This window comes from Octopus bimaculoides, chromosome 18 (genome assembly GCF_046866305.1).
Source record: "Octopus bimaculoides isolate indiv1 chromosome 18, ASM4686630v1, whole genome shotgun sequence".
Classification (NCBI taxonomy): Eukaryota; Metazoa; Mollusca; class Cephalopoda; order Octopoda; family Octopodidae; genus Octopus; species Octopus bimaculoides.
Window position 1 is genome coordinate 38892107 of NC_142945.1, and position 18222 is coordinate 38910328.

General features: G+C 32.3%; 1 protein-coding gene across 12 annotated transcripts in view; it reads right to left on the minus strand.

Annotated features, from left to right (window-relative positions):
• Positions 1-17863, minus strand: part of LOC106883893 (AT-rich interactive domain-containing protein 1B) — a 53845-nt gene extending 35982 nt beyond the window's left edge. For 2 of the 12 annotated variants that reach the window (XM_089366003.1, XM_052974205.2), the window contains exons 1-6: positions 17186-17863; positions 16200-16292; positions 13164-13310; positions 9624-10811; positions 6780-6958; positions 4101-4226 (exon numbers count right to left, since the gene is read on the minus strand). In XM_089366003.1, coding sequence (XP_089222129.1) covers positions 4101-4226; positions 6780-6958; positions 9624-10811; positions 13164-13310; positions 16200-16292; positions 17186-17327 — 1875 coding nt within the window. In that variant the 5' untranslated portion in view covers positions 17328-17863. The remainder of the gene's footprint in view (positions 1-4100; positions 4227-6779; positions 6959-9623; positions 10812-13163; positions 13311-16199; positions 16293-17185) is intronic. The other 10 variants (XM_089366006.1, XM_089366004.1, XM_089366007.1 and 7 more) reach the window with 7 other exon arrangements.
• Positions 17864-18222: the final 359 nt, after the last annotated feature.

The following is an 18222-nucleotide window of genomic DNA, read 5'->3' on the forward strand; positions in this document are numbered from 1 at the left end:
GAGATGGCAGTCCACAGTTACTAAATCTAGCGAATAGGGTGGGTGCGGAAGCCATACCATGTTTTTGGTGAGAAACTCACAAGTAAAGAGAGCCTGGTGACAGGGTGCAATGTTGTCATGAAGAATCCAATTCTTCACGCTCTGCAGATCCTGTCACTTTTGTTAAATGTCCTCCCTCAAGCACTTCAAAATGTCACAGCAGAACTCTCAATCGACGGTCTGACCCTGCGGTACAAATTCTCGATGCACAATACCACATTTCCAGGAGTGATACTTGTGGCATATCTTCCAGGGACATTCTTCTGCTTTTGAAGTGCCCGTGCCACTTGAAAAACATTGCGTACAACCCACTGCCTTGTCGCCGTAAGCTTGCCTAAACATGCTCAATGGTCTGCTCTGTAGCAGACTTCCTAAGTTTAATGCAAAATTTCACATTGGCTTTTTGTTCTAACTTCCTGTCCATGACAAAATCACAGACTACAGCATACATGTGATCACAAATTTCACATCTTATGAAGTAAACACTGCAATGTCACTCGTCACACTGCCTCATGAAGGTCACTGCTAGCTCTCATGGTGCATGCAAGTGTGTGCCGCCATCTGTTGGTACGCTACAGAACTAGCCCAGGAACTTTATGATACTACCTCATATTTACGCATACACAATCACACAAAACCTTTGTAATGGAGCAATGTGCTTAACATAAGAAAATTTTTTTTGTCAATTAGAATCACTTTCATTCTAGTGTAAAGATTTTAGTTTGATAGGTTTTAAGTTGAAATTTTTAAGAATGGAAAATTTAGTAAAATTTTCAGTTTTGTACATGAACATACATTAGAATCTTAAAACCAAATTAAATTGTAGTGAAAACAGATATAAACTGCTAATCCAAAACTAATCTGGATAAATGTTCCAGATTTTTATAGAACATCTAGAAATTAAAAAGCAGTAGTGTTAACATTAGTAACATTAGACATCTAGAAGGAAAGGAACTTCCAGAATATACAGAAAAATAAGAAATCAAGCTACCTAAAATGAGTTCTAAAAGCTGTGGTGTACTGGTTTGATTGCAATGATTGTTAACAAAAAACAGTTCAATTGGTTGAAAGAATTAAAAATAAAAAAGCAGAATAAAACTCCTGAAATATTTACAGACAATTCATCTTAGCATGTGAACCAACTGATGAAAAGAACAGAAGACAACATGCATCCACACATACATACTAAATGCAAACACACATAGAAGACCAACAGATACAGGAATGAAGACATGTCTAAGCAACTTTGGAAACACAACAATATAACAGAAAATAATGCAAGTAAAATGTGTTCACTTCATTACAGACTTTTTACAATAGATTGTTTTCTGACCATTTTCAGTTATCAAGAATATAGTGCAGAAGACAGTGATCACAGGAAAGATACAAGAAGCTACCCACAGAGCCACTTTTAAGTTGTCATACCTTAACTACAACGAAACATGTGAATAGAGTATGTTAAATGTTGTGAACAGTTTATTTTTACAGCACAAACTTTTAAAGAATAAAGAAAATGAAACAGAAGTCTCATCATAGTTATAATGCTTCTAAATCCATCCACCTTACAGACTGAATACAAACAACAGAAATACAATGACAAACATGCATGGTAATGAACAAAAACAGAGAAGAAACTGAAAATAAAAAAGGTGTTATATAATGCAGGCAGTGTAGATGGATGGAAGGCTTGACACATCAGATCTAGGCTTAAATTAATATGCTAACATTTGTGAGCAATTCAATGATTTATTTTATTTATGACTGGAATCTGAAGCTATGTACCAAAATTAAACTTAATGAAACCAAATTAAGATCAATAAATATTTATGAATGCATCAACAATGAGTAGACTAAAAATTATCAATATTGTGATCGTAGCTCTGTTTCAATACCATTTTGTAAATAGAAAAATCTGTATTCTCAACCATATATACATATGTATGTATGTGTATATATATATATATATATATATATATATACACACACTTGAACACCCATAGTGGAAGCCACTTATGATCACTTTAGAACAGAACGCATTAGATAACAATTACTAGCTGGTAATATCAAGCCGAGAATATAACAATATCCTAAACACGTTTGAGAACTTCTTATTTTGATAACAATAACCATATGATAAAACACACAAACATTACATAGAAATTACTTAATGCTATAATTACAAACTGGATTGGATTAATGTTCATGTAACATAATACATCATTTATAAATCAAGGAAACTACTAGAACAACATCATAGTTTTCTTTTTATTACTTTTCCAAGAGTAATAAATATACTTCACTCTCCACTATATCTTGACATGGCTAACAGAAGCTATCAATACAGTTTCTTCTAACGATGTACAGTCTGTTAGAGTAATTCTTTGAAACTGATAGAAGTGAGATAAAACAAAACTAAATGCTGTATCAGTATACCACAAAGAAAAACGAAAATAACTTCTCGACTTTTTCTTTTTTAATTCATTCACAAGACAGTTACACCTTATAGATCTTATTTGTCACTCCAAAAACAAACGAAATTTCAAAGAAAACTAGTATCAAAATTTTGTTTACAATTCTAAAAAAAAAGAGAGATCCCTATTTTTGGATGGATATTCTGTCTATTTATGCACTTACGCTCAGGTAACTAAAATAGATTTTTTAAAGATTTTACAAAATCTCATTAGAAAAGTTATTTGTCAAGATAATACATCATATACAATATCTAAATCTAATTGACAAACCAATATATAAAAGCTTATTTTGCATCACACAAACACACACAGTGGAAGAAATAGAGATAGAGAGAGAAAGAAAGAGAAAGAGAGAATGTTGTTTTGAGATGATGGAAAGTGATCTAAGATGACAGACTTATGTGATGGCAAACATTTTGCATGCAATTATGTCAACAAAAACACTATTGAAAATTTCTATTATTATAATTATTATTATTTTTTAAATTCAGTTATGTCAATCATTTATTTCACAGTATTGAAAAATAAATTGGAAAAAGTGTGATAAGCAGAAAAATTAAGAAATATATCTGTTAATATTTTAAATTTAATTATTTTGTAGTTAATATAAGTTAATAGCAAAAAGTTTAAATTGGAGGAAAAAAATGCAATGAACATCAATCTTGCAAACACATAACCATAGTGTATGAAAAGTAGTGGCCAATCCTTATTTTCAGAGATGAAGCAGAAATATTAAGTGCAGAGTTAACTTATTAGTAACTAGCATCCAATACCAACAGACCAGCTTAGAGGTAGATATTAAAATTTGGTATTTCTGCTCAATAACATCAGAAAAGAGACCAGATTTCTGTGGTGCAATCTTCTAGTAATGCACCATCATGATAGCATTAAAAAGACTTAAAAGAAACTTATGACTAATTCTGTTGAATCTTGTGTGAAATTCTTAATTTGCATGAAAAACATGGAAAGTTAACTTCTTGAAAATATTTTTATAATTAACCATAAAATAAAATTCAAGAAATCCAGTCATATTTTCTATGAAATATAATTTAAGCAATAATGATGTTGCTTGTTAATGTTGTTAGCCTTCTTCAGGAAAGACGTAACTAAAAAGTTATGATATAAGTTTGATGAAGAAACGGTTACATTTACACTTAATTTTGGAGGGAAGACAAACAAATAAGATGAATATAAAGTGTGATAAATGACAATTGCTGTGCTTTGCAAGGATGAAAAAAAAAATTACTGCACAACTAGAATATATATACTAACTAGTTATTATTATATAACATTATGTGTATGTGCAACAAAATATGTTTTAATAGACCTAAAACCAATAAGTTATGAAAACTCAAAAGTGGCAGCAGGGATATGTGAATGACAAACAAAATGCCAATAGAAGCAGGAAATGGGAGGGCATAAAAGGTTGTGGCGTGCACCAAGCTCCAGATAAGATCCAGTAATAAAGCAAAGAGAAAAGGAGGGAAAAAAAAGAGGAAAAAGAAAAATAGTAGATGGGACCAATATAGTGAGTAAAAACCAAAAGCATGAACCCCTGGAAACAAGTGACGACAACCCAAACCCACTTACTGGAGTGCCCACCGACCAGCTTGTCGGACTGTTAAGGTTCTCTATCTCCTCTGGATAGGAGGACACACTTGTTCCACTTGGAGATTGGGATAGATTGGTCGGTGTTGGGGGATGTGAAACACAATCCTAGAATGAACATAGACTGGCACTGAACCTTCTCGTTATAAAAATAGCAACAATTTGGTAATGTTGGATGGAAGAATGAAAGAAAAATACCAAATGTTGCCTTCATCAATAAACAAAACCCAACTGGGTATAATGTAGTGTTATTTATGCCTAACAAATGAGAGCAGGGATCTTAATTTTTTTGAGGAAATTTATTCCAAGCATATTTAAAATGGTTTTAAAAAAATAGAAATAGACAAATCTACTCTCATACATGGAAAGAAAAATATATAAATTAAGTTAGAGAATTAATGGCATTCGTTCATGGAATAAAAACATTAAATGAAATTCTTATACCAGATATCTTGATTTTTGTATAGAATAGAATTTGTAACAATTTTGGATGTTAGCATTTAAAATGCTGAAATTCAAAACTATTTCAAATTTTAAGAAATTTGTTGCTAAATTATTGACAGTTTCAACATAAAATTAGATTATTTTTGATAGAGAGAAGAATGAAAAAGAGAAGAAAGATACAAAACTGTAGAATGAAAGGTAGGCTGTGTTGTTACACATACATTCATGGGAATACATTAAATGGGAAAACTGAAGAAAACCAGTTGGAAACATGTTTTTTTTTTTGTTTGTTTTTTTTTTTTTCTTGAGTGTGTATGTAATTGGGAGTTTCAGATAAAAAAAAAAAAGTTTCTAATACCAACTTTGAGAATATCTTATTGCTACATAAAATTATAACAATTTTTTGTGCAATTATAGATCATAATGTTTCTGAACTCGGTCAATTTTTGTCTTTTGTCCCTCAGAAGGTTGGTAAAATAAATATGAAATTATATAATAAAACTGTATTCCCTCCCCACCATAAACTGTGTGCTTTCTGCTTAGGCAAGGTATTATGAAATATATTAAAACCATTGTTTATGTTAATGTGTGTGTATGCAAAGAATCCCTAACTATGTGTTGCATTACTATACTGTTTCCAGAAACATTTGATTTGGTGAAGCAATATTGAAGAATATCCAATCAGGAAAAAGTTCAGGGACTTCTGACATTCAAAACAAATAAGTATTCACTAAAGACAACACCTACCTCAAAATAAAATAATATATTTCACAGTATTAACTTCAATGAAGTAAAATCCCTATATGCATTTTCATCCCATATCACCTCTTCCATAATGCCAAATTCTGTCCTAATTACTTCTTGCTAAATTATCTCGCCTTACTACTACCACAAATAACATCCACAAACGCAAATACTTTTTCATTCAAACAACATGTCTTAAAGCATGGACATCAACTAATGTTTTCTAATAATCCATGTAATTTACTTGAGCATACAAATGCTGCATATCTAGCAGACCACATTGTTTCATTTCCAGTTATTGCTGATCTTGTATTTCGATTGCAATAGACCATAACACTTGCTTGCTACAGACACTTCATATAATCTACCATCTGGTCAGAGAGAGAAAGCAGACATCTCAGAGTATTTTTTTGTATATCTTCAAACCTTTAGTATATAGCCACCATGCTATCAAAGCACCACAGCCAATGTTGATTATTGTCGTTTATATAGAGCTTCATAGTCTGCAGTTTTTGATTGCTTGTGCTGTAAGTTATTCCAACGTAACTGATGTATTATCAGTTTTGATTTTTCAGGCAATCTAATTTAGTGCACGAGTACAATTTTATAACCAGTCCATATGATTCAATATTTTCAAAATATTGAAGATAGAACTTCAGCTTTTTTTGTTTTGTTTTTTTTTTAGCAGAGATCCATCCTGAACTTATGAGAATTTCCAAATAATTTCATCATATATGGCATAGCTAGCGTAGTCCTACCGAAAGGTACTGATAAAACAAAGCATTTAATCAATACTCAACAACTGGTTGAAGTTACTTAACATAAACTGTATGGATTTAATAATATAGCCAAACACACACTAGCACACTTTTAGGGGGGGCTAAACTAGTAAAATTAAAAATCTATTGTTACAATTATAACAGGTTATAGTTGAGTACAAAAAGCAGCATTAAGTTTCAATTGTAAGATGTGTATTTTGTGCTTGAAGGTAAAAAGCCGGTGCCTCAGAATCTCACAATGTAATGACTGAATTAATTGAGAATGAAGTATTAATAGAATAATTATGATGCAAAAATTCACACAAAAAGTCAAGAGCAAATTTACTTTAAGGAAAAAAAAAAGCAAGAGATTGGATTAAGATGTTATTTGTATGTGTGTGTGTGTGTGTGTGTGTGTGTGTGTGCTTGTGTATGCATGAGTGTGTATATATACATAAAAAAAAAATATATATATATACATACACACACACACATACATAGATACATACACACAGATATATATACACACACACACACACACACACATATACACACACAAAACTCACACTGAAGATTTTCCTGTGTTTTAAAACATGAAGCATTCAAAACTCATAAAGAGAAAAATCTTCCAACAAATCACAGTGAAATCATGGTAACAATCAAGGAAGCATGAAAAAAAAAAAAAAACCTATAAATGCAAAAGAGTACCACCAACCTTTTTCTTCTTTTCTGGTGGTTCATCGGAAGACATTACATTTCCTGATGAACTTGAATTCACCATTGGTGGGATGCTGTATGTTGAAAGTAGATCTGGTTGGCTATCGTTACTCATAGACTCCACAACACTGGCAACAGGAGCTGTAATGGCCTGAGTGACCATTGTGGCGGTGTTTCCTGAAGAAGCAAAAGAAACCCAAACACTGAGGTCTTCCTAGTAACTCAAAAATATACATTTATAATAACACAGTCCAACATTTTAAACTTAGTAGCTCAGTTTCATTTAAGCTCCAGATATATAAAATACACTGAGTTTATGTAAATTAATCAAATAAATACAAATTAACCTGTAAGATAAAAAAAATATTAAATCAAGCAAATGTGAAGAACCTAGTTTGATGTGCCTATTAAAAAATATAAAAAGATTTATAATCACATGACAACTGACATTAGCTATATTATAACCAAAAACAAAAATAATACAAGCTATTTTGATTCCTAAAACTTATTTCACAAGTTCCTTAAAAACTTAAATTTTGGATTCACAAACACATCGACGTGTTATTTGCATATGAAATGTGACACCTAAAAAACGATAGGGGCTACAACTTTGTTCTGATGTTCATTCATCTGTGTAGCCCTTTCATGTCATTTATATTGTTAATGTGTGCCCCATTTCCTCCTTACTGTGGACTTGTATATAAGGATTGTATTTCATATATAAGAATTCAAAATACATGTAGCTAATGCTCAATTAAATATCATAAATTTAAAGCTGGTATTTATATCAATAAAAAATAAAAAGGACTAAGCAAAATCAGGAGTCTTTCTTTTTAATAAAAGCCTTTTTAATTTCTAACAATTAATTAACCTACCAAAGAACTGATTGGAACTTAAACTTCGTAAGATAGAAGATTCTGCATTAAATTGGCAGTAAACAATTTCACTTCAACTAAGGGCCAAGTTTCAAAGAAATCACAGAAGCAGCAGAACACATTGGTCTTATTTAAACAGCAGTGATTTAAACCATATCTAATGTAATAGCACCAGCTACTTTGAGCAATTTTGCTAAGTGAATTTCTTCTGAAACAAGAGACTAACTGTCGATTCCAAGGTGGGGAACTTATGAGTGAATGAACACCAAACAACAACTCAATCAGTAATGCTGAAATCTCAATGAAGTCAATATTCATTAATACAGTTTTGATTTTAAGTTTACAAGAAAATATTTTTAAAAAATGAATTAATAAAGATAAATTATGAATAAAAACAAGATTATTGAAAAGCTATTCTAATAGCCGAGTGGACAATAATAAATAATGTTTTGTTAGAAGTTAAAAACAAAGTTGAATGAGACTTTATTTCAAATATAATTTTCTAATTAAATATTCTACCAATATGTGAAATTATACTACAAAGAGAAAATAAATTGAATGAAGAGTGTTTCATTTCATATCTTCAGATATTAATGAAAATAAAGATAGAAAGTTAATTAAATAATTAGTATTCAAGATGGCAAAAACATTTTGTTGAAAGTTATTGTGGAAAATATGTCTTTTGCCTATATTAAAATAGTTGAGAACAAAATATTAGTTATTAAAATAATTCCAAACTTACAACAGATCCACGATAAAATTTTTTTTAAAAAACTAACAATTTCACATAACTTTCTTTACTTTTAATATTTTAAGTAACAAACAAGCTGTTTTTTTTTTGTTTTTTTTTTTTGTTCTCCTCAGAATCAATTAGCAGTGAACTATCTTACTAGAGAGCACTAAAAGATAAATAATCTTAAAGGCTGCAGGAAACACTGAAAATATATAAGGAATCAGAATTTTTAATCCAACTTTTAATTTATTCTCTAGTTTTCTTCTTCGATAGAATAACACTGAAGCAATGTAGATTATGTCACAGAAATAACAAATGGTTGGACATAAAATATGATTGTTGTAAATTTATTCTCTGAATTTTTGTAAATAGTTACAATGTTTAAGTGAACTGAGCCATTTCCAACAGAAGAGATTTAGAAGGCATTATAGAGAAGGTGCTCATTATTAATGGAATTCGATAAAATAAATATTCCTTGTCAGCTTCAGCATAAAAAGATACACTAAAATGCTTCAATTTGAGAAGAAATTACACATTATGGTAGAATAATAAAGCTAGATTAATAATTCTTTTAATAAAATTTATACAAACAAAATACGAAAACAAATACAATAATGTTCTTTGAATACAAAGAAAAACACAACATAGTGACAAAATGTAGAGAAACAAAATAGAATACAAAATAAAATTGCAGGTCACATTTAAAGTGACAGCTCATTCCACTGAACAACATAGACAGTTCCTAGAAATCAGGAAAGTTACAAGGGGTTTCTAAACTATTTTCCCAGCTATTGAGTCTTAACTATTGCTCAAAAGGCACAAAATAACTCAAAACAGAACTAGACAACAACATTCCATGCACCAATCATTAGAAGAAAAAAATTTTAAAAAAACAGACTAGTCTAAGGAAGAATGGAAAACATTCAGTAAGCAACTCTGAGTTATGTATTAATGCACACACATAACTGAAGTTTATAAACAAAAATGAAAATAAAAAACATCCAAAGACACAAAAAAAAAAGCAAAGCAAGACATGTTCTCATTGTAGTGATTTTTCTCTGTTGTCAATGTGAAAATGTTACGTTTTCTGCCAGAGAATAACTCAAAGGGATCAAATAAACTAAGAATTTGTCAATGGAAAAATAAAATAAAATGGGCAAGAAGAGTCAAAGAGAGGCTAGACTAACAGAAGCAAAAAGCTGTGCTGAAGAGACAAGACCAAAGCATTGGTTACCTGCACTAGAATTTGCAGTAGAAGTGGTTGTGTTGTGACTGTCTTCTAAGGATAAATTATTTGAACTAGGAGCCTGGCTGCTCACGCACACATGTTGGCTGACAGGCACTGAGGAGGAAGTAGCTGGGCCAGCAGCAGAACTATGGCGAGTTGACATGGAACTTGAAACAGTTGGTCCAACAACACCAGATGAATCTAGACTACCAGGTGGGATGATGCGACTGCCATCACTGTTACATTCACTGTTCTCGTCAACAGCTTTGCCTTCCTCTGTGCTATCACCTTGGGTTGGGATTCCAATGCCGTCCATACCCGAGTTGGCTGTCGGTGGAATCATCGCACTAAAACTGCTGGCACAGTTACTTGGTAAACATCCTTCTTTAGACAAGGAAGAGGGAGTTTGTTTCATTGGATCCAATGTTCGATTGGAATTAGCACTAGTGGTGTTGCTACTGTGTGTGCTGCTGGTTGAGGGACTAGTTGGGCTACAAGAATTTGATTGTTGAGTCATAGAATTAGGCACTGTTGTTTGAGACACTGAAGAAGGAAACTGACCAGATGAACTAGGAATATTGTTGATGGCAGAAGAGAAGTTCATTGATCCAATGTGACTGGATGAAGGACCAGCAGGTGCCATTCCTGGAGGATACATTCTGGCTGGCTGATTAGATGATCCTGTCCGTAACTGATGACAACGAGTGGCAGCAGCAGTATTAGCAGCAGCTATCATAGCTGCCTGCGCTGCTGCATGTGCACCTTTAACTCCAGGTACAATAGGTGGTGTTACACACTGGCCACTTGGTGACATGGTCATGGTGTTGGCACCTCCGGTTGAAGGGTGGGGTGGGTGAGGATGCGAGGGAAGAGGTGATGCTTGTTGCTGCTGCTGCTGCTGCATGGAATTCATCGAATGGTTTGGCATATTGGAGCAGGGTCCTCCATGAACATTTGGTCCTCCGGAAACTGCAGTACTACTATGACTGTTAAAATTACTACATTGTGAGTTCATATTGCCAGATTGTGGGTAGCTTGCACTATTGTAGTTAGCTGAGGACATATTTCTATTGATGGGCATACTACTATACAAAGATCCTCCAGATAACGAACTCATTTGGTTGGGTCCATTGTACACATTTTGCTGGGGATAATTCTGCATCCCTGCAGGGTTCTGTTGTCGATGGAAACTTCCTAGAAGCAAAGGAAAGAGTGTGTCAAAGGTAAAAGCAAATCTAAAGCAGATCACCGACTGAGGAAGAAGCAAAAATGAAAAATTATTATAGAACTACTGTTAGATGGGAAAGAAAAGAAAGAAAGGAAAAAGACCCACCCACCCAACCACTATTAATGGGTACATTTGGCTAAATCCTATATCATTTCAAAACAGACTGAGAAACTTCTTTTAAAAAAAGGTAAATCTAAATATCTATCTTGATACTTCTCAATTTTACTTTATAATCACAAGTCAAATGGCATGGTTAATGTCTTATCTCAGTAACATCCTCAAAGTAATTTTAGATGTTAAATATAGTTAAATCATTTCACAAACAGACTGAAAATAAATTTTGTAAAATCTTTGACAAGTCATTGTAACAGCAGCTGATATTACATTCATCTACAATAAAGAATTGTTTTCTTGTATGATGTAAAATGTTTTTGTTGCTTTTATCCCAAGTAAAATATAGAATAACTTGTATAACATGTACACAATTAGCAGTTGGTACTGTATGCAATTTGGTATAGCAGCATACCAGACTATAAAGATCCATGTTCTCCAATATGCAAATGGCTGCCGTCAATGAAAACTGGCTGCATAGGATAATCTGATTGTAAACCAGATCTAATCAGACTGTCACTTTCAAATGAGTGCAAATAATCAACTTGCTAAATTCTAGAAAGACATCAAATTTTCATAACAGAACAACCAATTCCAATGTGACAACTGAATAAATCAAAAAGAAAAAGAAGAAAAATATATTTTCTGGAAACTATCAAAGGAAAATTTAAACCTACAAGTGGAAATTATTAACTACAAAGTAATTAGCTAATTGGAAAATAATTTCAAACGTACATTACTCACTAGAAAAATTGAAATTCTAAGGTTTGATTTAACAAAGTAATGAGAGAGAAAACTGTATAAGACAACGCCTAATATGTCAAACAAAGAAAAGAAACTTATAAACTGTTTCAGAAAATTAGTCATCTAATTTCGAAATATAAATATCCAATAGAAGAAAACAGTTACCACAATAAAGGATAAATATAAAGTATTAAATGATGTATAAATATTTGCATAATTTAAGAAGACTCAAACAAGAATAGCACTGCTTAATTTGTCTAATTTCTTTTGATAATACTTTATATACTGCTAGAGAGAAAAGAAAGAGAGAGAGAGAGAGAAGGAAAGAAGTGATAGTGATTGAAGAGAGAGAGAGAGTAGGAAAGAACATCAATACTGAGCGGGTGCAATCTAAGATATTAACATGTGCTGCAGAGGACATTAATGCAAAAATGGTAAAGAATGAGAGCTGCAAATACACTTTCAGATTATAGGAAAACAAGTTCAGCATAAAGCTGGATAATATTGGCCCAAAGCTATTCCCCTTATGGTGACTTGGAATTCAGGGAAGAAAAGAAACACTTCTCAAATGACTTGTGAAATTATATTGCTAAACAAAGAATTATATATTAACAATTTCGATAGATTAAACTCTAAAGACACACTAAGCATATGAGGCACAAGGAAATTTATAAGGATCATTAAATAAAAATAAATTAGGAAAAATGAAACCAAATACTTAAATCTATAATATGAAAAAACAAAAAAAGCTTATTAGCTAAAAAAAAAAAAAAAAAAAAAAAAAAATCAAAAGAAAAAAAACAATTTTTTTTAAATTTAGGATTTACACAATAACAGATTCAAGGTATCTTCAACAAAACAAGACATGAAAATAAATATCAATGTTTATTTAATACCATATAAGTATTTCAAACAAAAATTAAATCTTAGGTTAAGAAAAAAAGAAAAATGAAAGGAAATAAAAACATAATTTAATAATTTCATGCTATAACAAAAAAAAAATCAAAATAAAATAAAACAAAATGGAAATCTCAACTTAAGAAAATGAAACAAAGATGAAATAGATGTTAATGTTCACTCCATGCAATTAAACCAGCCAAAAGAGAAAGGAGTGAGGAATAAGTAGAAATGATGTTAGGCATGCCTTCACCAAAGTTGGCAGCATTGTTCAAACACACCCAACACAAAAAAAAAAAAAAAAAAGGAAACGAAAAAACTATCAGTAAGGGGGCAGATATTCCAATACAACAACTGCTGCCCTCTTGGGCCATTTAGAGCTTCTCAACCACTACCAAGGGAAAGGAAGGTGTAAACAAAAATAAAATATCACCCACTAACTGGAAATAAACCCTTCTGCTCAAATGCTTTCTCATATTAGCAATGTTACATCATTTAAAGTCAGTTGAAAACAAACATTATTTGGCAGACTTAAGAAACTACAGAACTGAACTTTATTTACTCACCAGGAAATTGGGAATTGTACTGGCTAAAGTGACCTCCCATCTGAGAAACTGAGGCAGCCACAGCATTCATCCCTGCCATTGGTTTATTGGCTGTGTTGTACATCTGATTGGGGCCAACTGGAGGAGGCATAATATGCTGACCGAAGCCTAAGAAAATTGCAGACACTCAAGCATTAACTTTTCGATGATGCTAAACATCCTATTTTCATCAAGATACGTGAATTTAAAAAGAAATATTTAAAAAAATGGAAGAAAAGAAAAAATAAGTAGAGGTGGCCAAGACATTGATTCTGGCAGAGAGAAGGAATTACATAGCCAGCTCTAGATCATCAAGGTAAATTGGGGAAGATGTTTAAAAGTTAAGAATAATAGGTTTAATATCTGAAACTACCCCTCTATCATAAGACTGAGCACATGAAATCTTCAGTAACTTTCCACCTACTTCAGTTAGATTTAACAATGCATATCTTAAATTATTAAAACATGAGACGCAAAAAGCCTAGTTGAAAGTTTTGAAGAATTATAATTAGAATGGATGAATATTAATTATAAAATGAAGTAAGTAGAATTAAAAATATAAACCATTCAAACCATAATGTAACCATTATATATAACATCAAGCAAGTTGTTGTTAGTAGTAGTAGTAGTAGTGGTAGTAGTAGTAGTAGTAGTAGTAGTAGTAGTAGTAGTCTAAATATCAAACATAATTTGACAATCTTCTTGATTTACATATAAAATCATTTATAAAATAAAAAAGTAACATTACTACGGAAAAAAAAAAGTCTTAATTCTTATCATGCATTTTTAGGGTTCTCTTGCAAATTAATAAAGGAGTTTGTGTAGATTTGTTTAGGTTAATTTATCCTCTAATAGCTAGAGAAGATTAGGACTAGAATTATAGTCGGTTGAGGGAGGTGGTTCCAAAATTACAATATCATTCAACAGTACAAAAAAAGATCCAAAATTTAACCTCATTTTTCTTGTCTCTCTAAGACATTTTGATAGAATGTTTAGATGCTCTCTATTTATGGATATTCCTCAAAAATATCTTCTGATGGGACATACTATTTCAACACTTTCAACAGTAAATAACTTCAATTCCATTAATCCTTTAGCATTTAAATGAGCCATATCTGGCCTGGCACACCTACCCAACAATGTCATTCTAAGAATAAACAATAGCATCATTAAAATCTCAAAGTTACAAGATAATGCAAATAAGCAATACATTTGGCAGTGAAGGTACATGGCTCAGTAGTAAGAGTGTCAGGCTCACAATCATGAGGTAGTGAGTTTGATTCCCGGTCTAAGATGTTGTGTTCTTGAACAAGACACTTTATTTCACATTGCGCCAGTTCACTCAGCTGGCAAAAATGAGTTGAGAAGTCACTGGTGTCAAGCTGTATCGGCTTTTACCTTTCCTTTGTGCAACATTGGTGGCGCGAAGAGGGAAGACTGGTATACACGGGCAACTGCTGGTCTTCCACAAACCACCTTGACCGTACTTGTGTCTCAGAAGGTAACTTTTTAGATGCAATCCCATGGTCATTCATGACTGAAGGGGGTCATTACCCTTTTTTACATTTGATAGAGTAATATGACTGCTAAAGAGTTAAACGTGAGCAGCACCCAACTAGAGACTACATAACTGTTTCAAATATGAAGATTTCTTAGGGCAAACATACCAACAGAGCAAGGACTGCATTTCGAAAACTGGCTTTTTTTTTTTAGGGATAAAAAATAGTTTAGACCCCACTCGATAGTTTACTGGCAATTTACAAAGCTCAGGTTAATCCCCGCAATGGAATACTGCTCCTGCATCTGGGTCAGTGTTTCTGCCAAGCAGACAGACAGACATTCTAGACTGAACCCAGAAAAAGACCACTTCGATCAAACAGAACATAAAGTTACTCATAGACATACCCCATTCTTTGATCCAAAACTATGTTGTCTCCTCACCCTGTATCCTTCAGCTGAGTGGTCTAGTGCTGCCTCCACTTGGATACCCTTGACTGACTCATTTCACGTGTTATCCACTCCTCACTGCCCTGTCCCCACCCTTCGACTATTAAATCCAGTTTTTCCTACCCAACACATCAGCTGCTCTCTGGAACTCCCTCCCTGTTCATGTCTTTCTTTTGCAGAGTAAAACCTGCAACAGTCTTATGTAAAATGCTCATAATATCAATCTTGACAGCCTTGAAGAGCCAGTGAAAACCATCCATCATCCCCCATCCCCCAAAAATCAATAAATGGGTTTGAAATTAACACCTTGATTATAATTGTGAGAATTCAATTCTCTCAGGCATAATGCAAGTATGCGAGAGAGGTTGGGAGTATTTGAACTCTGCATTCAAAATTAAACACAATCCCAAATAATGACCGTGTAGTAAGAGGTCACCTAAAAATTGCTGGAAAAGGCACTGATCTAATTGGTGCACAGGTTAATTAGGGAACTTGGTGCTTTACAGCTTTGATTGAATGCTTAACATAATCCCTAAATAATCAAGGTATGCTCTGTTTAGAAGCAGAGCTAAATTGCTGAATTTATCTAGTATGTACTACATATGATAGTTGATCTAATAAGACAAGTTATAGATTATTGTGGCCTTTTGCTCTTACAATTACACAAATACTCTGGCATAAGATGGGATATGCAAAATTCATACAGAATTACCAATGTGGAAGTTCTCAAAATTAAGAAAATGAAAATAATAAAATCTTTCAGTAATGTCAAATTGAAATACAAGTGGTGCTGAGCAGGGTACATTAGAGACTAAAATGTGCAAAATCAAAATAGCCAGATGATATGCAGTATTGCTTGATGCTCTTGTTATTAATCAGAGAGTAAAACTGGTTAGCAAAATCAAGTTATTATTGTTCATTACATAGGAGACAGGCAGGTAAAAATCAGTTAAGTTTTATAGTTGATTCTTATAAGTTCATGGTTTGAGTTTTGCAAATGTTGAATTAATAGCAATGAATGAATGAAACCTGATTTGAGGTCGTATTGAAAACAACTGAGATGAACATTACCTTGACCTGTCATTTGTGACTGGGACATCGAACCTTGTCCATCCAACTGACTAGAAGGTGGACGAGGGGGCATTGGACTACCAGCTTGGTTTCCTTCAATAATGAGAAAAGAAAAATTATGTGTTAATTTATGTGTAAAATGTAAATGATTTCCAATATCACAACCCCTCCAAACAAAAAGTTAGCTACTTAAAGTGCTGTATGTAATTATAACAAGATGGAACTACCCACCTCAAACATTGGACAGATTATCACATTTACAGCCAAAATATTTCCAAGTTATTTGCTATAAATCCATAACCTCAGAGATTTATGAAATCATCATCATCGTTTTAACGTTTGCTTTCCATGCTGGCATGGGTTGGCTGGTTTGACATGGAGTTGGATAGCAGGGAGCTGTCCAGACTCCAAATGTCAGTTGTGGCATGGTTTCTACAACTGGATGCTCTTCCTAATGCAAACCACTTAACAATGTGCTGGGAAAATATCAACTGCCACTACATTACTTTTATAGTGGTTATCTTCATTAAAGCTCTCTAAGAACCATTTCACCACACCTAGATCATACCACAACTCAAGAGTCTGTTCAAAGGTCTTAAATAATACAAAACAGAGTAACTTTATTTTATAAATATGACAGCAATATTTTGCTTATATTGCTATGCTAGGTAATCCTCCACCCATTTTTCTTTTGCTAGTTGAGAAAGAATGAAATTTTACAATTTTGCATATTTCTGAAGCAATCAACACTTAATTCTAGAAATCTACATTCATAAGTGAAATATTGAGTCAAAATCTATGCAAATAACAAGACAAAATGAAACAAGAATTGGAGAAAAGAAGGAAGTTAAAAAACAAGCAATGGAAAAGTTTAAGAAATCAGAGTCAATGAATTAAGAGAAAGAGAAAGAAGTTAAATAAAACAGAGGAGGAGGAAATGCATTTCAGAAAAGAAGAGGTCTTTTAATAAAATATATATGTTTTACCTGTAACAGATGCTGGAGTATTTGATCGAGATCCAGCTGAGCCAGCAGGTGATGGTGTAACCCGCAAGTTAGAAACACTAGGATGATGGCTCCCTGATGGAGTTGGAGTACCTTGAGATCCTCGTGTATTTTCAGAACTCATTTCATCAAATGTATTGTTACTTTCCTGAGGACAGAGGAAAATGTTTTAACAGAAACCCAAAAATTTTACACATTTAAAAAAAACATTTACACAATATAGACTAAAATCAAAACGTTTGTTAAATCTTAGAAACCCAACTAGCAAAATGTTTTCCAACTTTCGATCATTTATTTATCTTTATAGATAATATTTATGTTAAAATATTTACAAAGTAATATTTTACAATAATATTTTAACCAAGACAGTGCAGAGAAATACATATTGGAATATGGGACTGAAAATGTTGATACATGCAAACATTTCAAAAATTCCTTGAAATTGTTCAAGAGCAGTTACTAGCACCGTCCTATGGAAATTAAACACTATCAAACTCAACAATAGACATTACTTGGGACAAAATATTAACACCATAGCTACAAACCATCATGCAGTATGGCTACTCTAAGCCATACCCACCACCACTGGCCCATCCTGTAAAACTGCCATCAAGGAAGACCTATATATATTATTTAGAACTTATAGTTTCATTTCAACATAATATTAGAACTTCGATTGGAATAGTGTTGATATATTTTCGATTATTTTTGATTAATATTATTTGATTAATTATTAATCTTTATAGTTTATAATATCGTTAAAGTTTTTTTAAAATCAAAACTTTGTATATATATATATAAAGTTTAACCTTTTATTCTTAATAATTTTTTCTTTCCTAATTTTTTCATTCATAATTTTTTCCATTCATAATTTTTTCATTCATATTTTTTATTATTACGTTTGTAGAAATAAATAATCTTGTATTTTTCTATTATTCAATTGATCTTTAATTATAATTAAATAAACGTCTTTAGCTTTAAATAGTATAGCTTTAACTATTACACCGGTTAAATATGTA